At 38.3% G+C, this 23,168-nt stretch overlaps 1 protein-coding gene across 1 annotated transcript; it reads left to right on the plus strand.

The window, feature by feature from the left end:
• Nucleotides 1-9,457: 9,457 nt before the first annotated feature.
• SF3B5 (splicing factor 3b subunit 5) lies at nt 9,458-10,168 on the plus strand. Its single transcript, XM_047101363.1, has one exon. The coding sequence runs from the start codon at nt 9,566-9,568 to the stop codon at nt 9,824-9,826; it is 261 nt and encodes an 86-aa protein (XP_046957319.1). The 5' UTR covers nt 9,458-9,565; the 3' UTR covers nt 9,827-10,168.
• The last annotated feature ends 13,000 nt before the right edge of the window (nt 10,169-23,168 follow it).

Genomic DNA, 23,168 nt, shown 5'->3' on the forward strand with positions numbered 1-23,168 from the left:
ACAAGGCAAACATCCCAGTTAAGAATTGGGCCTGGGGCCGTTTGTACGTGGAACTTGTGTTTCAAATCTTTGTCTGTGTGTGCTTGAGCCAGGGATTGGGGAAGTGGGGGCATGGATGAATATGTCTCCTTGACCTATGGACTTTTCAGTTATTGGGAGGGTGGAGCTAGTGGAAAGCCATAGCAAGACCCCCTGAAGTAAGGGGGCCCGGGACAAGGCCCACCCTTGTCTTGGTCTCGGGGCAAAACTGCACTAAAACTAGGACAGAACTGCAGTTGCTTTTCTATCCTTTTCAAGTAAAGCTGTGAAGCCAAGTACAAAGATTATCCTAGCAAATCAAGGGAAATGAAAAGGTATATGGGGTGCCCGGCTGGCTCAGTCAGTCAGTGGAGCATGTGACTCTTGATCTTGGGGATGTGGTGGGTTCCAAGCCCACATTGGGTGTGGAGATTGCTTAACAAGAAAAAAATCTTGGGGGGGGGGGAGTATACCAAAAGCATTTAGCTATCTTGAGGGCTCCAAAGATGAGACTTCAGAAATATTTTTATATCTCAACAGAACAAATCAGTTCCTCAAACCACAAAGGCCGTTAACTTACTGAAACTTATTATTAGAGCAGTTCTCGGTGGCCGTAATGTTAGAATTTCTTTACAAGAGAGACTTTAGAGGCAGATACCTAGTTGGAAGTGGAGAGAATTGAAACTGCATTTGCACAGTGGTTTCCGTAAACTGAAGAAAAAATGAGGGAAAGCGGTGGGCCAGTGGCACCATTAGTGCTTTGCCACGGCTGCGTGTGCCAATGTGTCCCACCCCCCAAATTCCTGTTTGGCCTTAAGATAGATACTAGAAACAAGTCAACAGCATTAAAAATACAAAGTAGCTTCTGTGTCATTTTCTTTTTTGGGCCATTGTACACACCATATCAACACAGATCCTTTGGAGACCTCTACGTTAGGAAACACTCCTAGGTGACACATGAAGGAGATAAACTACAAATGAATAAATTCACAAAAATACACAGAGAGATCTTGATACATGTTCTGTTTGATGAGCAACTTGTGGAAAGTGAAAGAGACCAGACTGATATGGATGTCATCACTTCTCTTTTACACACATACCTGTTCTAAAACGTCAAAAGCGAACAACTTCCCCGTCGTTGATTTAAAACCAAGAGGCTAGCTTCCCTAGGAGCCATGCATACCTTACACTTGCTCAAATTCGAGTCAAAGGAAAGTATAGGCTCATCTCCTTTCCTCCAGTTTCACCTACGACTTTCGCTCTCGGTAGACTACAAGGAATCATGTGTTTAAGGTACTTGAGGGGCGCTTGGGCGGCTCAGTCGTGACTCTTGATTTTGGCTCAGGTCACGATCACACGGTTTGTGGGACTGAGTCCCGCATCAGGCTCTGCACTGACAGTGAAGAACCTGCTTGGGATTCTATCTCTCCCTCTCTCTCTGGCCCTCCCCCACTTGTGCTCACTCTCTCAAAATAAATTAAAGCTTTAAAAATTTTTTTTTAATTGGATACTTGAAATGTTGCATATATGGTCAGTCCCATCACTTCTTGTTCTTAGATTCCATATTCTAATTTGTGATTACTGATGTTCAAGGACCTGGCTCAGCTATGAAAAAACTGTTCCTTGCAACTGAAGCAACCCTATAACAGTTAAAATTTAGTATATTTGTAGTTTTGTAAAGCTTTGTCATAGGTCTCTGCCATTAATGCCAAGGAAAATATTGCCCGCGCCGCCCCCCCCCCCACCATCCACATCTCTTTAAGCTTAGGGTAGAGAATGGTGGAATTTCGAGGTGGCTAATCCCAACTCCTGGGAGATGTTTTGAGATTTTGGGTATCTCCCTAATACCAGCAGGAAAACAGTATTATAATTCAACAGTTTTTTATGGAGTGCCAACAATGGGTAAATCATTATTCTAATATAACGGAGAAAAAAGTTACATATTTCAAAGGAACTTACATTCAAGTGAGATGAGTCATATGTACCCAGATTACACCATAATTTATGTAATTATTCCTTTATTGTTGGCACTAAAGTTGCTTCCAATCCTTTGCTGTCACTCAAGACATTGTCACAAACATTCATTCATTCATTCATCCAATAAATGTTAATTTAGTGTCTCTGATATGTCAATCACTAATCTTAGTGCTGCAAGATTTCATATCACTGCAATGAATGGAATATGTATATAATACTTCAAAGTTCCTTTGTGAAATTTCTCCAGAGAAATTTTTGTTCAAAAATTGCACCAGCTTGTGATTTAATGTAATCACTAAAGAACAGAGAGGGATGACCTATTAAATCTCAAATGAAGAGTTATAGAATGCATGTCTGTGGTGATCATATTTTCCCCAGGAGCAATTATAAAAAAGATACAGTACACTTTAGGCTTTTGAAATATATGCCCAATTAGAGGCAAAACCCTTCAAAAATTGAGTTCTAGATCTGCTCAGATACATGAAACCCAGGATAGCCAGAAATGAAAACCTGAAGATAAAGACATTTTTAATCACAGGAAAATATGTCTAGCAACCTTCTTTTTAAAAATTCCCTAAATTCTGTATCACCTAAATTCCCCATTCCTGTTTTTTTTTTTTTAATGTTTATTTATTTTTGAGAAAGAGAGACACAGAGTGTGAGCGAGGGAAGGGCAGAGAAAGAGAGAGACACAGATTCTGAGGCAGGCTCCAGGCTCTGAGCTGCCAGCACAGAGCCCGATGTGTGCCTGAACCCACAAACTGTGAGATCATGACCTGAGCTGAAGTCAGTCGCCCAGCTGACTGAGCCACCCAGGCCCCCCATTCCTGTTTAATCCAATTAAATATAAAACCCCAAAGTAAAAAATTTGCATGATGAGAAAGGAAGGACTGCTTATTTTCCTCCTAAATTATCAGAGTCTTATTGCCTTTGAGGATACAGCAAACCAAAGTTTTGCCTTCAGCATCTCAGTCACAGGTACAGTTCCCTCTTATTGTGGTTGAGAAACTCCGGTCCCTACTTACAAAATGTTCTCAATCATCCACCTATTTGTTGGTGTTAAGTACTGTTTTGGCGACCCCTAGTGTGAAATGTGGTATCAACACTGCACATGTTGAAAATCTTTATAATATTTTAAACTTGCTTACAGACAAAAAATGGTAGCTAAAATAATTTTTCACCAAAGGAAATGTGACTTCATCTCATGTCAATTTGAAATTCATATTTTTCTGCAATAATAAATTTAAATGTAATTTCTGGGTATAGAAGGCATTTGACAAGAAGAGGGTGGTTAGAGAACGATATATCCATACAATGAAATATTATACAGCTGTAAAACAAGACCAAAAAGAGAGAATGAGGAAGCTCTTTCATGTACTCCATGATACATAAAAAAAAAGCACTTTGCTACCGTCTACATTTTAAAAGGAGTAAAATATCATATATATTTGTGTTTGCCTATATACCTCCACTAAAAAAAGTCTCTGGAAGGATATACAAGATACACATAGCAATGGTTACTTACTGAGGATGGGGATGGAAATGGGTAGATGTTAGAAACTGCATTCCTTTGTATACTTTTTTGTTTTTGAATGATGCCTTGGCTATTCAAAATATTAAATGACTTTTAAAATATTTAAAGCCATTAGCACAAGACCAAGAAAATGAAAAGATAAAATACTACCTGCATTTCCAGACTTAAAAAATACACAAAATATAATTCTAAAATATATATATATACTTTTTATTTTCCTTATGCATTTTTAATTCTATAGTCTTTTCCAATAGAATCTTTTCTTGCATATTTTTCTTACTCAAATGCCAAATTATAAGATGGTATTTGACAGTTACATAGATGTGACTAACAGGCAGGATTGACTTGAGGTAATAATAATATCTTGGGTCAAGAAATATTAAGGGCTCTCCTGGAATGTCTTCCCATGCCTTCTCCAAGGTCACTGGTTACAGACCAAAATTCTTTATTGCCAATACGCATAAGAAATTGTGATATTCTTTAGTAGGTCACAAGGAACATCTTTAAGTATATATAGCAGATACTTGGGAATAAATCTAACAGAAGATGTGAAAGACCTTTATGGGGAAAATTGTCCAAGCTTTATTTGAAGTAAAAAAAGTAGAAGTAAAAAACAAAATGTAATGCTTCCTATGTGCATAGATAAGAAAGCTCAATATAGTTAAGATGACAATCCTCTCCAAATAAATTAAATTAAAATTAATTTAATTACAATTCAAATCGAAGCAGTGTTTTTGCGTTATTTGCAAGCTGGTCTTGTTAAATGGAAGGTTTCTTGGTGACTTTAAGGGTCATTTGGGGAAATGTACAAGATATCATCCAGAGATTTGTTTAGATTTTATTTATTTATTTTTTTTTTAAATTTTTTTTTCAACGTTTATTTATTTTTGGGACAGAGAGAGACAGAGCATGAACGGGGGAGGGGCAGAGAGAGAAGGAGACACAGAATCGGAAACAGGCTCCAGGCTCTGAGCCATCAGCCCAGAGCCTGACGCGGGGCTCGAACTCACAGACCGCGAGATCGTGACCTGGCTGAAGTCGGACGCTTAACCGACTGCGCCACCCAGGCGCCCCTAGATTTTAAAACTTAATCTTTAGTTTATTAAAGTTATAAATCAAAAACCTGCCTTTTTTCCTTAAGCTTGTAAATTCAGTTAAAAATCCTAGACTATTCATGGGGCGCCTGTCAGTTAAGCATCCAACTTCGGTCATGATCTCAGTGTCCGTGAGTTTGAGCTCCGTGTTGGGCTCTGACAGCTCAGAACCTGGAACCTGCTTTGGATTCTGCGTCACCCTTTCTCTCTGCTCCTCCCCTGCTTGCGCTCTTTCTCTCTCTCAAAAATAAATAAACGTTAAAAAAATTTTTTTTTAATCCTAAACCATTCATAAGTCTAGCAAAATTTCACAATCACTCTTAATAGGCCTTTGGATAAAATTTAGATCCACTCCAAGTTTTGACTCTTAAACATTTTAAACTACATTTATTAATGTAATATGTTGCATTTTCCTTGTAAATATTGCAATTGTCTGAGGACAAATAAAGGTTTTTCACGTAAACTGGTTTCACAAATCTAATTAAATTTACAAATATGTAAAAAGGAACAAGTTTTCTTACATATTCCTCATTACTGTATAAAACCATTACCACTAAATTGTGTCCCACCAAAATTTATGATGAAGTCCTAACCCCCAATAACTCAACGTGACCACATTTGGAGAAAGAGCCTTTATATAAAATAAGGTCATATACGTGGACCTTAATCCAATATGATTGGCCTTTTTATTAAATTTTTAAATTAATTATTTTTTTTAGAGAAGTTTATTGAATATACTGCAAGGGAGTGGCAGGCAGGATAGGAGAGGGGAGGCTGTCTGCGTTATTAGTCTTTTTATAGGAGGAGATTAGGACACAGATATACAGAGGAACACAGAGAGAAGATGGCCATCTGTAAGCTAAGGAAAGAAGCCTCAGAATGAAACCAACTCTGCTATCACTTTGGACTTTTGGTCTCCAGAACTGTGAGGGAATAAATTTCTATGGCTTAAAGCACCCAATCTGTGGTACTTTGTTTGCGCAGCCCCAGCAAATTAATATACATTAGCTGTTAATTACTACATGTAAATATATTTTCCATCTAGTTCTTTTTTTTCTTTCCAAATATTTATTTATTTATTTATTTATTTATTTATTTATTTATTTTTAATATGAAATTTATTGTCAAACTGGTTTCCATACAACACCCAGTGCTCATCCGAACAGGTGCCCTCCTCAATACCCATCACCCACCCTCCCTGCCCTCCCACCCCCGATCAACCCTCAGTTTTTTCCATCTAGTTCTAAAGGCCTTTGAATTTGAGGAATTCTCTCATATCCTTAGAATCATTCTTTTTAAAAAAAATTTTTTTTAATGTTCATTTTTTTTTGAGAGAGAGAGAGAGAGAGACAGAGTGTGAGCAGTGGAGGGGCAGAGAGGAAGACACAGAACTGGAAGTGGGCTCCAGGCTCTGGGCTGTCAGAACAGAGCCCAACGCGGGGCTCCAACTCGTGAACTGTGAGATCATGACCTGAGCCGAAGTCAGACACTTAACCAACTGACCCACCCAGGCGCCCCCTTAGAATCATTCTTAATGAAATGGAAATAATATTAATTTCTGTGGCTTTGTTTGACTACTCAATCACAATTTCCATGTGGATTTTACTGACAATTCTAAATTCATGTAGAAGAACAAAGGATCAAGAATTGTTAAGACATTTCCAAAAAAAAAAAGAAATTGTACAGGTTTCACCCTGCCAGGTATCAAGACTTATTATAAAGGTATAATAAGCACCATCTCAAAAAAGTTTAAAAAATTATAATAATTACCGTGTTACCAATGAGCATATAGACAAAGAGACTAATGGAACAGAATACTTAGAAACAGATTTGTGCATATACAACAGAAGCATTAAAGATGAGTAGGGAAAGGTTGTACAATTTAATGAATGATGGTTATCACTGTGAACTAGTTAGCCATATAGGAAAATATTTGAAAATTAGATCCCTAAAGCCAAACAAATCAAAACTTTCAGGTAGATTAAATTTCAAAATATAGAAGGCAAAATTATAAACCTTTTAGAATAAAATAAACTATTTTTATGGCCCTAGGGTAAAAAAGTGTTTTGCTTCATTTCATTTTTTAATCCAATTGCAAAAAGCACAAACCATAAAGGAAGGCTGATACATTTTACTACTTTAAACTTAACCTCTTACAAGTTATCATAAAGAAAATATAAAGATGAATTAGAGACTGGAAAAAAATATTTTCATTGCATATAACTAGCAAGGCTGGTATCCAGAATATACAAAGATCTCCTAAAAAATTAGTAAGAAAAAGACAAACATCCCAATAAAAAAATTGTCAAAGAATATGAATATGCACTTCACAAATCAGAAATATAATGGACCAATAAACTCATAAAAAACATGCTATCTCCCTAGTAAGCAGGGATTGCAAATTAAAGACAATGAAATTCTGCTCCATCCATCGAATTAAAAAAATATATATTAAATGTCTGAGGACCCCAAGTTTTGGGAAGGATGTGGATCAAAAGGAATTCTCATTCTCTTCTTGGCAGAACCAATTGGTATAACCAGTTTGGACAACAATTTGGCAATAACTAGCAAAGCTTGAAGACACTCATCCCTATCTCAACAAATTTTTACCTATATATATGATTCCCTAAAGAAACTCCTTCATGTGTATAAGAATATATGTACAAGAATATTTATTGCAGCATTGTTTCTTATGGCAAAAACATAAAATTAAATGTCCATTATTGAGATAATGGATATATTATGGTATATTAATTCAATAGCATACTACATGACAGGAAAAATGCATTAAAATTGCATATATCAGGGTGTCTGGGTGGCTCAATGGGTTAAGCATCTAACATGATCTTGCAGTTTGTGAATTCCGGCCCCAGATCAGGCTTTATGCTGCCGGCTCAGAGCCTGGGGCCTGCTTCAGATTCTGTGTCTCCTTCTCACTCTCTCTCTCTCTCTCTCTGCCCCTCCCCTGCTCTCGCTCTCTCTCTCTTTCAAAAATAAACATTAAAAAAATAATTTTTAAAATTGCATGTATCAACATGGATTCTGACGAGGGAAAATACCCACAGGGTGTCATTTTATGTAAAGTTTCAAAACACGCATACCAATAACACCTTGGAGACACAAACTTTCAGCAATTAAAAAACAAAAACAAACAACCAGACTCAGGAAAGATTAAATCTCAATTCAAGCTAGTTTCCTGAAGTGAACAGATTAGGGAGAGGAACACAGAGAACTTCATGTTTATTTAACAACGTTGGAAACAATGGCAAAATGGCAAGCTTTGATATATCTGGATGGTGAATCCACAGATGTTTATTATAATAGCTTAAACAGAGTAAGACTTTTTTTTAAATTCATTTTGGCACAGGCATTTGATCCCATAAAGAACATTTTTTTGTCATTTTCTTTCCTTTAAATCTTCTTTTAAAAAATAAAATTTAAATTATGTTTCAGGTGTACAACATGATTTGATATGTATACATAATGAAATGATTGTACTATAGTCAGGCTAATTAACATATCCATCTCTTAACAGTTACCTTTGTGTGTGTGTGCGTGTTCAGAGCACCTGAAATCTATTCTCTTGTGCAAATTTCTAACATTCAATACAATATTAACTTCAGTCATCATGCTGTACATTAGATCTCTAGACTTTCTCATCTGTACATAGCTGGGATTTTGTATCAGAATAAAACTATTTTAAAGTTCTCTTTCTCCCAGTAAAGAATTCCTTCTATTTGGCTGCCATACAGTTGTTTATCCATTCATCAAATGTTTTTCGAGAATACAATCTCTGCCAGGCCATGAGGATATCATAAAAAGATAACATAAAAGAAGCATGTGACAAAAGATACCATCGAAAACGTAAACTACTTTTCCCAAGTGTTTGAATTCACATGAGGAAGTTCTTAAACCAAAAAGCATATAAAGCGAAAATATGAAGAGGGACGGACAAGACGCAAAAAGGAGGCACAATTTACATCTGTCTGGCGTGGCCAAAGCCGATTTCAAGGAGATGCTTTTGAGCTGACTTAAAGAGAGAAGTCGTTAGCCAAGGGAACAAAAGCATTCTGAGCGGAGGGAACAGCTAGTACAAAGAATTGGACAGGCGAGCTGCACGGAATGTTGAGAAATACAGGCGGGGGGTGTGTAGGGTGGGGCGAGGGGCTGGAGGGAGACTATCAAATTAAGAAGCCGGAGAGGAAGGAGGGGCTTGGTGAGGAGCCGGAACGTGTCAGAACTGGTTTAGCACTTCGGTCACCGGGCAGGAAACGGCGGCCCTGCAAACGTTGAAATAACGTTTACTCCACATAGCTTACACGACACAGAGTTGGGGCCAGAATTCGGCGGCGACTGATTTCAGGGTCACCCACCCCTGGCTGTGAAGGGACTGCCACGCCGCCACATTCGTTCCGAAACCAAAATTATACCGACTTTATTTTCACAGTTGCCTGTGGCCCCGTCCTACTTGAGCTTCCCATTTCTTCTCAGCTCTCAACCTCCAAGGATGCTCCCCGCCTCCCCTACACCACACTCCATTAGGCCGCCGGCGGCCTCGTAAACTGCGACGACCGTTCCCAGAAACGGACGTGCACGAACCCTCAGAGACCACAGGTCCCAGCATGCAAAGCTCCCTATTAGTAAAAGGCTCACTAACTGAACCATAATGCAACGCTCTACGAAGGGGGCGGGGCTCTCTTTGCGGGGGCGGCCGACGTGTAGTATCGCCTAGGCAACTCCAATTGCAGGGCAAAAAACACAGCCGCTTCCGCTTCTGAGCCCTAGGACCGCGAGTCCACGCAACTTCGTCGCTGTGACGCCATTCGTCTGCGACTGCGCGGGCCTGTAGGTTCTCTGCCGCGGCCTGTCTCCCGCTTTAAAGTCTAGAGCTGTTGGTTCTCATCTGTGGCCTCTGACCTGGGAGCAAAGGGAAAGCGGCGAGATGACGGACCGCTACACCATCCACAGTCAGCTGGAGCATCTGCAGTCCAAGTACATCGGCACGGGTCACGCCGACACCACCAAGTGGGAATGGCTGGTGAACCAGCACCGCGACTCCTACTGCTCCTACATGGGCCACTTCGACCTTCTGAACTACTTTGCCATTGCGGAGAATGAGAGCAAAGCGCGAGTCCGCTTCAACTTGATGGAGAAAATGCTGCAGCCTTGCGGACCACCAGCCGACAAGCCGGAGGAGAACTGAGACCGCTGTGCGGGAGCATCTCCTGAGTTCCTCCCTTTTTGCCGTCATTCCCGCCTGTTCCTGTACCAAGTGGACCGATTCTCCATGGCTCCTATTTCTCGTGCTTTCCCAGTGCAGAAGTGCTTACCCGAGGGCGTCCCGCCTGACCCGCCGTCCTGTGGACCCTTTGGAACACAGCGCTGGGATACCATCAGGACCCCTGAGAACTGAGACGGTGGAGAGATCCTGAAGCCAGCCAGAGAGGGGAGAAGGCACTGGAATGAGACGGAATTTGGAGGCTCATTTTTGGCTAGTTGATTGTTGTCGTTGCTTTTTATATAAAGTTTAGAAATTTTTCAGTCACTTGGTGTGGACTACTTGTGTTCGGGTGGAGGGGTCCAGGGAGGGCTCTGGGGACTTTGGTTTCGTAGGAGACGGGAGAGGCTGGAGGTATGGGAAGTAGAGAAGGGGATGAGCGGTGGCGGGGTTGAGCCCAGGGCCAGTTCATTGCCAGACAGTTAAGTACGCCTTGCACAACCTTTATAATATTCCCCAGCCCTGACTTCTTCCAAGAACTTTTTTCAGACCAATAATGCCTTCAGTATTGAGGTTTCTGATCACTGTATCCCACCCTCGTTTTTTTCTTCCATTCAAAAAATCTTTGCTAGCATTGCCCACTCCTATCCGTGCAAGTTGCATCCTTGGGACTGTGAAAAGTAACAGGCTGTCAAACGAGTTCTTTCATTCAGCATTCAACAAATATTTGTTGAGCTCTATGTGGTGGGCATTTCGCTATGCTTTTAGAGCTTATGTTATACTTGGGCGAGGGAGACTGCACAAACTGTAGACATAAACAGGCAAGTATTAGAAGGTGTTGTGCAGGATGGGAGTAGCAGTAGGTTTGCAGTTTTAAACACGATGCTTATGTTAGACTAATGAGATGGTTACACTTGAGCAAAGACTTTAAGGAAGGGAGGGAAATAGCCCTGTGGAAAACTGCAGGAATTGCTTACTAGGCAGAGAGAACTGTCAGTGCAGTGGTCCTAATAATGAAGTTTTGTCTGGCTTACTGGAAGAACAGCAAAAGAGGCAAATATGGCTGGAGGGAGTGAGCAAGGGGAAGAATAGAGGGATTGGTAATGGAGGAGGAACAGATAAGAATAGAGCCTGGTAGGCCAACGCAAGGACTTGAGGGAAATGGGGAGTCATTGGGAGTAATGGTTTTATTAAGTAATGTGATCTGATGTAATTTAGATCAGCAATTCTCAAACAATTTGGCCTTGGGACTTGATTACATTCTTAAAAATTCTTGAAGACCACCCGCCACACACACACCCCCAACCCATAGTCTGTGAGGCTTATAGTTGTTGATACTAACCAAATAAGAAATTAAAACAAAAATTTAAAAGGTTTACTAATTCATGTAAAAAAAAATAATAAAACCATTACATGTTAAAACCTTGTGAAAAACTTTAAAAAGGGGTGCCTGGGTGGTTTGTTTAGTTGGTTGAATGCTCAACTCTCGATATTGGCTCAGGTCATGATCTCACGTGCATGAGATTGACCCAGCATCTAGCAAGCCCTGTGCTGAGCATAGAGCCTGCTTGAGATTCTCTCTCCCTCTCAACTGCTTCCCCACTTGCACTCTTCTCTCTCAAAATAAATATTTTTAAAGATAAATAAATAATATTTTTCCAAAACTAATTTAGTGAGAATGGCTTTTTTTAAAAAACTAGTTTTGCAGATGTCTTCAATGGCTTAATAGAAAACAACTGGGGTTTCCTATCTGCTTCTGTATTCAAACTCTTGTGATAATGAAGTTTTTTTTGAATGTTTATTAATATTAGGAGAATCCCAGGCAGGCTCCATGTTGCCAGTGCAGAGCCCGACGTAGGGCATGATCTGGATCTGTGAGATGGCCTGAGCCAAAATCGAGTCAGGCACTTAACCCACCCAGCCACCCAGGCACCCCTGTGATACGAAGTTTTGGTTGAAGTTTGAGAAGTCCACTTCACATAAATATGTGGTAAGGGAGGAATATTCTAATAGCCTTTTCAAATAATTGTGGTTTTACTTTCTCTAGCAAAACCCAAACAAGTGGTAATTTCTTAAAAGTTATGGACTTTGATCAATGAACTTTTCATTCTGTTCATTCTGTTATGTTAAATTCTGTTATGTTTCATTCTTCATTTACCTATCATGAACTCTGAAAGGATCCTTTACCCATATATGATTTTGTAACACCATGCATCTGTTATTTGGAAAGTATTGGCTCACTGAGTTACAGAGGCCTTCCAATGTTGACACACTTAGTTATACATCAAAAAATCACATTTATTAATATCACCACTGATGTCATTAGGAAAGTCTCACGGTATTGGGAAGCTGAAAAACTCACCGTGATGGTGTAAGTTTTAAACAATTTTAAGTTTTGCTTGATAGCTTCACTGTGATCACTGGTAGCAAATACTGTCTTCTGTTGTCCTTGAAGCAACAGGCCTACTCGGTTCATTTTCAAGAAAATGTCTGCCGAATACCCAATTCTGAGTAACTACGGTTTGTCAGTCGTTCAAGTAAAATGGTTTTCCTTGAGTGGGGGCGGGGAGGAAGCCAGTTATTATTTGAGTTTGTAATTCAAATAATAAGTGCTTTTCCTTGAGAAAACCATCGTCCTTTGGAAGCAGCAGAAACGCTTTACGCATACCACCAATTTTGCCACACGAACCTTTCAAAAGATGTGCCCTCAAGGACTAAGATTTCATAAAATTACTACTTTTTACTGCAGAGAGTACATTTTTAAGTGAAACTGAGTTGACTTTGTGGTTTTGTTTGTTTTTATTGAGAGCGCGTGGCAGTGGAAAATACGAAGACTGCCAGTAGTTTGGTGCCACTACCTTGATTCGTGCAGATTTGCTAGTTTACTTTCTGTTGCTTTTTATCATCTGTACGAATGTTAAAGTGGCTAACAATGGCAAACCTCAGTATTGTGAAAAGTGATAACTTCACAGATTCCCTGAAATCCTTTCCCATCATTTTTGCTTGGAAAAAAAACAAAACAGACAGTAGATTGAACTATGGTTATTTAGACTTGAGTATTTGGCAGGCATTTTCTCAAGAAATGAATGAAGAGAGACATCACTTCTAAGAAAACAATGCACTGTTTCAGAGGATCCTTCTGGCTGCTGTGTTGAGAATAGACTGAGGTGGGGTAACAGAAAATAGACTGTGATTGTCAGCAATCCAATAAAAGTATCCACACTAATGCCTTTTCCCCCAGCTCACGTTCGAGAGTAGGAGAGATTTAAGTTTTAAGTCCCCATCCTTAAAAAACTTGATAAAGGTTTACAAAGTGGCATGAGGGTGAGCCCCCATCCCTAACTGGAGGCTATAGCAGGACAGCAAACCAGGAGAGGTGACAACCTGCACTGGAGATAGAGAGGAAGGGACTGGATACATGGTATGGGGTAGCTTGTATGAAGAACCCAGGGGCACCTGGGTGGCTCAGTCGGTTGAGCCTCCGACTTCAGCTCAGGTCATGATCTCGCAGTTGAGTTCAGGCCCCGCATCGGGCTCTGTGCTGACAGCTCAGAGCCTGGAGCCTGCTTCAGATTTTGTGTCTCCCTCTCTTTCTGCTCCTTCCCACTCACATTCTGTCTCTGTCTCTCTCTCTCTCTCAAAAAAAAAAAAAAAAAAAAAAAAGAATCCAATAAGTAATGTGCACAATTAAGAACTGCAAGAATTTAAAAGAAAGTTAATAACTTAGTGAAAGATGTCATGAAGTGGTAGGATTTATTTTTTTTTATTTTTTTAATGTTTATTTATTTTTGAGAGAGAGAGACAGAGTGTGAGCGGGAGAGGGTCAGAGAGAGAGGGAGACACAGAATCTGAAGCAGGTTCCAGGCTCTGAGCTGTCAGCACAGAGCCCGTTGTGAGGATTGAATTCACGAGTTGTGAGATCATGACCTGAGCCAAAGTCGGACACTTAACCAACTGAGCCACCCAGGTGCCCCTGAAGTGGTAGGATTTATATTGTTAAGTTGTACAAGGGCAAGTGTTTAGAATGCTGCCTGGCACATCACAAGTGTTCAATAAATATTGAGTGTTGAATATGGAAAGACAGAACTTAATCCAGATAATACACTGGGTCCATTCTAATTCATGTCCTTTTGCAGTCTTCAACTTCACCAAAATAGGTAATTCTAAAGAAAAAAGATGTTTGAAAACATGCTTCCTAAATTGTAATAATAGCTAACATATTGATTGCTTTTATGATGTGCTAAGTGTTTTATCATATGTGATCTTTCAGCAGTATTACCTTTGTTTTATAGAGGAAAAAGTGTCAGACAAGAAATTTACCCAAGGTTATACAATTACTATGTGGCTAAGTCAGGATCTGAACCAGGTCTTTCTAGCTCCAAAGTACAGTCTTAAATATACAGTTGCCCAAGCAGGTCTAATATATAAAAATCACACTAGAATAGTTTGAGAATAGTTCTTGTCTCAGATAAAAAAAATGGAAATATAAAAAGCTTAGTACATTAGATTTAGTAGAAGGAGTATCAGACCAATATGAAAAGTTCTTGTATACCATATAGATCTAAGTAAAAAAATGTAGCTTGAAATGTATTGAATGCAGATAATTTTAATGGGAAAAGGAAAAATAATTTGTATGGGAAAAAATTCATTCAAGGTTCTGAAAGTAAACAAAGTGCAGTCCAAATATATTTTATTGAGCCTGTTACTCTTTTTTTTGTTGTTGTTATAGTTCTGGTAAAAAATAATACTCTTATCAAACACAGGAGGGCAGCAAATAATGCTCTGATAGAAACTACTCTTGGAAAAAGCTCCAGACTTACAGACTTCTGCTAATTGGAGAAAATAAACTTTCTATATTTATTTACAGTGATGTTGTAGTTTGAAAGCCACTTTGTGAACTGTAAGGTGATAGCATGTTTTTAATTTGACAAGTATGCAGTGAATACTACAAATCCCTGTATTACGCTTACAAAGATGAGACAAGATGTGGACCCTGCCCTTAAAAGGATGCTTGTTAGGGAAGTAAATACAGCAGCACATTAACAACTCCATTTGTCATAGCAACTGGTAAGTACTGAAGAAAGATATAGGGAAAAAAGGCTATAGAGTTTACAAGAAGAGATGATTGCAAACTGCCAGTGAGGGAGTAAATGAGGACATTGTCAAGAAAGAGGCTTGAGTGATAAGTAGGACCTTGAGTGAGAAGTAGGATTTGTATGTGTTAAGACAATGGCAAGGCATTATGAGCCTCTGGAGATCATACCAGCTGTCCTAGCAAGGGTGGGAGAATTCAAACCACTCATTCCTGTTTAAAACCTTTCCATTACTTTCATTAATTTCTTGTGGGTTATAAGATTTCCCACTCTGGCTCCTGCTTTTTTCATAAGGCTGGAAAAGCAAGTTAAGTTTCAAATTCCAGAATAACAATGAGGTAACAGCTACTGTTTGCTGAGTACTCACTATGTGCCCAAAACTTTTATCTATTATCTCAATAAATCTTCACAACAACCCTGGGAAGGTTATTATCCCATTCTACCAGTAAGCAAACAGACACAGGAAAACTTAAATTGTTTGCTAAGTATCACTGAGCTAGTTAAGTTTTAAGGCACTTACACTCAGATCTGGTTCCAGGATCCAGGCTTTCATAGGGTAGGTCAATGTTTCCAAAACTATGTTTTGCAGAATTCTAATTCCATAAAAATTTATAGACCTGGGGCTGGGGAAGGGGGAATAAAGAGAGGGGAATATCTTGGTCAAATAAGTTTCAGAAATGTCCCACTGCTTGGAGATTCATGCTTCAGATTAGGTTTGGTTTTTTTGTTTTTGTTTTTGTTTTTGTTTTTGTTTTTGTTTTTTAAGTTCTGCAGTAAGAAATTTTTCTTAACTCATCACTTCCTAAACTTATTTGATCTTGGACTTTCTTTCCTCAAGAAACACTTGTAAAGATGATTCTGAGAAATACCTTTGGGATATACTGCTTTTGTAAGGAAAGAAATTTGAATAGAGAAATGTATTCAACACTGGGCATGAGGAAAATGAATTTGGTGGCAATGTGTAGATGGAACTCATAGCCACAGATAACTTCCCTTTCCTTCTTAGATTGTAATTCCCTCAACTGAAAATGAATACCTTTTGTGAGTAAAGCATTCTTAGTTCTCAGCTCTGATTTTTTTTTCATCTCTCCGGGACTAGCAACTTTAAGATATTAGAAAGAAAAGAGACTTATATTGTACAAATTAGTTACAAAGCTATTAAGTTTATTTTCAGGGCAAGTGCATAAAAAAACCAATATTTTTGAGGAATTTGGACATTTTTGTTCTCTAATTTTATTATTTCTGGACGATGTATACTGATCAGGGATCAATAGTGAGTGATACGGCAGCCAACAATTGTTCTACTTTAGAGAGATGATAATTTGTTCTTAATTTAACTGGCTTTTTATCTCACATCCCACATTCCTTTCAGACTCGCCATGTCCTTCATTTTCTTTACATGCAACATACACATCACACATACCTGCCCACTCAATCATTTAGCACAGAAGTAGTGAAAACTGAGAAAGGGTGAGGGGCACTGGTAGGACACCAGGACATGGAAGAATACATCTCATCTCTCACACGGCACAAATGGTCTGCTACAAATGGCCCTTTGAACCTCTGTCTCTTTGATCTGCATGACCTCAGAATCCCTTCTTTTCTCCACTTCGCTCATTTCCTAGCCACCGTTCTCAGTTCTTATCTTGTCTCCCAGCCTTTTCTCTTATCATGCTATCTTTCTGCTTTAATGAACCTTATCCTTTCTTCGTCCATGTTGCCCCACAAAAGCAATGGCCTTCGAAGCAGAAATGTCATCATACCATTAAGAATGGGGGGAAAATTAAGTAGGTATATTCAGAGGATGTGATACACTGCATCAAAGAGTTTAGGGTGCCCACCTCCCCAGCTTCCCTCTCCTCACCAAGCCCTCCCACCGGTAGCCCAGAGCCTTAGTCTCTGGTTCTGGTCCACTGCCGTCCTTTTCAGAATTCTGCCTTCACAATGAGGATAATATTACGGTCCTATCTCCTTCATCAATTTTAATACGAGGATCAAGTGATAATGTACATTTTAGAAAAAGTTGTCTTTTTTTTGGGACACTTGGGTGGCTCAGTCAGTTAAGCATCTGACTCTTAATTTTGACTCAGGTCATGATCTCATGGTTGTGAGACTGAGCTCCATGCCCGTTGTGGAGCCTACTTAAGATTCTCTTTCTCCCTCTCTCTGCCCCTTCCCCAATCACACACACACATACACAAACACACACACACACACACACACACACACTCTCTCTCTCTCTCTCTCTCTCTCTGTTTCTCTCTCTCTCTCTCTCAAAAAAAATTGTCTTTTTCTAGGGGCGCCTGGGTGGCGCAGTCGGTTAAGCGTCCGACTTCAGCCAGGTCACGATCTTGCGGTCCGTGAGTTCGAGCCCCGCGTCAGGCTCTGGGCTGATGGCTCAGAGCCTGGAGCCTGTTTCCGATTCTGTGTCTCCCTCTCTCTCTGCCCCTCCCCCGTTCATGCTCTGTCTCTCTCTGTCCCAAAATAAATAAACGTTGAAAAAAAAAATTTAAAAAAAAAATTGTCTTTTTCTAATTAAAAAAATAAAAAAGGTACAAAAAATAATGTAACATGGATATTCCTTCTACCTCAAATTTACAACTGATTATATTTTATCAAATGTCCTTTCCTCTTAACTATTTAAGATAATTCTGCAAATAATGTATGTATATGTAGCCCTTCTAAAAAATAAAAGAAGCATTACAGATAAAACTGTTTCCTTTGATCACTCGTAGCCTAGTTTTTCTCTCTCCTTATGTGTATCCCATCCTTATGACAAAAATAATTTCTGTAAGTGTTCTTCCAGTTTACCCAGTGCACCAAACATATTTATCATCTATCTATCTATCTATCTATCCATCTATCTATCATCTATCTATAGAAGTGTTTTGTAATTTTGTATTTTAACAAATATACCAATGAAATGATTTGGCAGTTTCTCAAAAGGCTAAACATAACTATATATGAACTAGCAATTTCATTTCTAGGTATAGACCCAAAAGAATGGAAAGCAAGGACTCAAACAGATATTTGTACACCAATTTCAATGCATCATTTCCAGAATAGCCAAAAGGTGAAAACAGTCTTTAAGTGTCCATCAACAGATGAATGAATAAACAAAATATAGTATGTAATATATGCAATGGAATATCGTTCAACCATAAAAAGTAATGAAGTTCTGGTACATGCTACAACATAGATGAATCTTGAAGACATTATATTAATGAAATAAGCAAGACACAAAAAGACAAATATTGTATGATTCCATTTATTTGAGGTATGTTGAATAGGTGAATTCATAGAGACTGAAAGTTAATTGGTGATTACCAGAGATTGCAGGGAGGCATAAGGGGAAATTATTGCTTAATAGTTACAGAATTTTTGTTTAGGGTAATGAACCAGTTTTGGAAAATACAGTGGTAGTGGCTGCACAATATTGTGAATGTAATTAATGTCAATGAATTGTACACTTAAAAAAATTTTTAATGGGAAAATTTATGTTATATGTATTTTACTGTAATTTTAAAAAATTAATAACATCAAAACCATTGAATTGTATACTTTAAATGAGTGAATTGTATGGTATGTGAATTACATCTTGATAAAATTGTGTCTGTGTATATGCTGTGTGTATGTGTGTCTGTATATATGCTGTGTGTATGTGTGTGTGTGTGTGTGTGTGTGTGTGTATATATATATACATGTATATAGTATTATATTGTACATATAATTCTATGCTTTTTTCACACATTTTATTTTAGAGATATATCCCAATTGAGAGATATAGATATGTACTTTATTTTTTTAATGCTACACTATGGGAATATATTACAATTTATATATCCATTGCCTGATTCAGGGCACTTAGACTCTTTCCAGCATTTCATTATTTCAAATAGTGGAACACCCCCACTATGTCCCCTTAGGGTGGGCAAGGTGTCCTACTTGGGGGAAAGATGTGTATCATGTGTTTTGAAATGTAGAAGTTGTAGAGTTCTTATTTTCAAAACCTTTACTATTAACCGTTCACTTAATGAATGCACTGAGACACAGGGTCACAGCCTTTATGGGTCTGACAGTCTGGAGAAGAAGGCAATCAGTGGATTGAAATGAGGACTGACAGACTCTTGAGCAGACTCTCAACTGTCTCTATAAGGCAGCTCCTTCTACTCTGTACTTTTCATTTGGGCCCACCTCAGCTGCTCCCTCTCTCTTCCTCTGTGTGCCCTTTCCCTCCTACTGTTTTCATTTGTTGTCTAACCACCCCCCCCCCCCCACACACACACACATGCAGCATTTTAATCATCCCAACCTCTTGAAAGAGGATTTATTTAAATTTGTTTTGTTTAACCTTTAATAGTGAATTATAAAATATATCTCATCATTTTTTATAAACATTTTTTAATGCTTATTTATTTTGAGAGAGAGAGTGAGCACAAGCAGGGGAGGGGCAGAGAGAGAATCCTAAGCAAGCTCCATGCTCGGTGCAGAGCCTGACACAGGGCTTGATCCCACGACCCTGGGATCATGACCTGAGCCCAAATCAAGAGTCGGAGGCTTAACCAACTGCACCACCCAGGTGCCCCATATCTCCTCATTTCTTATAAAGTATAACTGGCATACAATATCTTACTGGTTTCAGGTGTACATCATGGTGATTTGATACGTTACGAAGTTATCCCCAAGCCCCACGATCCCCACAAGAGATCTAGTTACCATGTGTTACCAAAAAGATTACAATATTATTGACTATACTCCCTACGTCAAGAGCCCTTCCTTTATCCTTACATACTCCATCCGTCTTTCAAAAAACACACACAAAAAAGGATAAGCCTTGGAAGAAATTTTTCTAAAAATGAGTTCAAAAGAACACAATGTAGAGCTTGGCCATCGCTTTATAACTTGTGTCTTCCTACTAGGTTATCTCAAACTTTAGGTAATAAAGTATTATTAAGCACAGACAATGATTTTAGCTGATATTGTTCACCAGGTAGTTTAGTATCCAACACACTGTAGACACTTTAATAATATTTGTTGACCATCAACCTAGTAGAATCCATCATCAGACCATGTAAATCACAGTCCTGAGCACAGAAGATATATAAATATGATAAAAATAAGGTCACAGTTAAATAAGGAAAACACAGTACACCCATGGATCTCCAGGTTCTAGAACAGTGGGTATTCGATAACTTTATGTGTTAAATGATGAGTAAGTGAACGCATGAGCAAATACACAAGAAGCAATGGAGATTGGGTAAAGTTGAGATGGACTTAAACAGTGATTGATTATGCATCTTTCCACCCTTTAGGCTCAAAATATAACTCTTATGTATTGTGATGTGTTAAAAACCTCACCTAAATGATTTTAGTACTATCAAGTACGATAAGCGTGATAGGTTTTTCCCTCTAGTCTCAATATCTTTCAAAGAAACGCACACTTGTTCCTATCACTTGACATATAAATAAGTGATGTGAAAAATATCAAATACCCAAATAACTCGACATTTCACATAAAATGAAAGACTTAAGCAAAGTAAATCTCAAAATATATTTGTGATTGAATAAGCAGTTTCACAATATCCATTTTTGTAACATTGCATGGGAATTATTGCCCTTAATTTCTTGGGGAAAGGATATTTTGCTAAAAATAAAGTATCCCCAATATGTAGTAGAAAATGAAATCAAAGATAAATACATCTCAGAAAGGACCCACTTTGGGGTTGATAAATACAATGTGGTAGCAGAGGACTAAATATGCACCTTGTCTTCTACTTAATTTAAATGGACCTGTAATTATTAGAGTCTGAATTATGAAAAATTAATATATTTACACTCGTGAGGTTGTAAGCTGATTTGACATTCATTTTTTCTCTCTCTCTTCAGTATTCTCTCTGGCTTTTGTTCTATCTCCCTTCCCATTTATCTCTTCATGATTCTTGCTGTTCTGTGATAAGATAATTAACAGATAATTAGTGTAGTGAAGCTAATACATCTTTAACCTTTTCTCTCAGCCCTAGAACTTCTTCAGGATTCACACACTGAAACAAGTGGTGCTAATTAAATTTCACACACTCTGAAGTTTGTGTCACAGAGACAGGATTTATTAAGGTAGTAAATATGACATATTTCTGTAAAGGATTCCATAGTTTGAAAACACACATTTATTTTTATACAATAAGCATTATTAATGGAAAATAGAATATTAAGTAATATTTATATACTTTTATGGGTTGGTATAATAGAAGGTTGGAGAGGTTACTCATTTGTATTAGGAGTACTTGGTACATTTAATGTACTAATTATATTTGAGCTGGTTTCTTATGCCTCTATATCAAATCTCTGAAAAAAAAATTAAGGGTGGTGAATTTATTTAACAAAAGTGGTTTTTTTTTTAATTTATTCACTAGTGAAGCCAGTAAGTTTGTTCACTACAAATTCAATAATGAGAAACAAGCTATAACCTTACCCAGGCCAGTTCTCTTGGAAATATTTCTAGTGGGAAGGCAGATGGAACTGTCTAGATGCTGTTACCAGAGAGCCATCCAAAGGGCATGCCTTTGCCACAGCATGAGGTATGCAGTAAAAGGCCAGTGTTTCTCCTAATAGCCACCCTTGAGAGAGTCAATGTTTGGAGACAAGTGTTATTGGTTCTGTATTTCTGGCAGGATTATTTTAATTTTTAGGATATATACATATATACATATACATAGATATATACATATATACATACACACACACACACACACACACACACACAAACACACCCCTAAATAGGTAGGTATAGATACATAGATACAGATATGTAGATTGTAGATATCACTATACAGAAAGTTTCTTTGCTATTCAAAGCCTGTTGCCTCAAACTTATTCTTTATCAACTTAGGCCTGCCTCATGCCTATATTTGTATGTATATGTTTGTACATATTCAATTTACCCTTCCTCTATAATGAGAAGTTTGCTGTACATCTAGTTTACTTTAAAGAACTTTAAGGTCCCTTTCAATTCTAATGTATCATTTTTTTAAAGTTTATTTTTATTTATTTTGAGAGAGAGAGAACAACCTGGGGAGGGGCAGATAGAGGGAGAGAGAATCCCAAGCAGGCTTCACACTGTCAGCACAGAGCTGAGTGTGGGGTTTGAACTCATGAACTGTGAGATCATGACCTGAATTGAAATCAAGAGTTGGTCACTTAACCGGCTGAGACCCCCAAGTGCCTCTCTAAAGTATCATTTTTAATTTATATAAAAGCCTACTTTTGCCTTAGACAGAAGGTCCTAGGCAATTACCAAGGTAAAAATTGGTTCTTACTGTATGTGCATGTCCATTTGAAAAAAAAAATTTTTAACGTTTATTCATTTTTTGATAGAGACAGAGCGTGAGTGGGGGAGGGGCAGAGAGGGAGAGGGAGACACAGAATCCAAAGCAGGCTCCAGGCTCTGAACTGACAGCACAGAGCCCGACATGGGGCTCAAACTCATGGGCCTTGAGATCATGACCTGAGCTGAAGTCAGACGCTTAACCGACTGAGCCACCCAGGTGCCCCTGTGCATGTCCATTTTTAAGTTTCAAATAATAACACAATACATGTATGGATTTCTGCAGAAACTTTGTTTTCACTTAGGCTTTGAGTTTTAAAATTCCAATTAGCATTAATAATAATCACCTCATTTTTTTCAAATATGTATGTGATAATATTGATTTTTATGAGCTTTAAGTGGTATGATTTCTTCAGACTAACTCTAAATTGCTGAAAATTTTGGTGTCAGACTATTTTTGGCAATGCTAAAATGCAATTTTATATGCCCAGCATGTTAATAATCAACATCAGTTGGCTTATTTCTGCCATGTTAAGCATTGAAATGAACACGACACATGTACACCAAGTGTTGTACCCAGAATGGCACATCTTCTCTTTGTTCTTCAGCCTAATTTACTGACTATTTTCTCTTCCAGATTTCCACCAAGTAACTGAATCTTGAATATCAGTAGTGCACGGCACATAAACCTAAAAAGTATTTAATTCAAACTATCCTCTAATTTCTGTGTGAGTATCTTTACTAACAGCTTCCTTGAAACAGCACTGCTGGTTTTAAGAGATAATGTTAAGTCTATATTCTAAATTGGTGTCATGGCTTAATTTTTTGTAACGAAAGATTATGGTTTTCAAAAGGATAGAACTTACCACAAGTATGTGATTAATAAAGTCCAAATTTTATCTGTTACATAGTA

Source organism: Lynx rufus, unplaced genomic scaffold (genome assembly GCF_022079265.1).
Source record: "Lynx rufus isolate CCGP_SWC_20201006 ecotype Redwood Valley unplaced genomic scaffold, mLynRuf1.p SCAF_6, whole genome shotgun sequence".
Lineage (NCBI taxonomy): Eukaryota > Metazoa > Chordata > Mammalia > Carnivora > Felidae > Lynx > Lynx rufus.

Bases quoted from the DNA above. Each gene is read 5' to 3' on its own strand.
- SF3B5 (XM_047101363.1), top strand. From the start codon at position 9,566: ATGACGGACCGCTACACCATCCACAGTCAGCTGGAGCATCTGCAGTCC.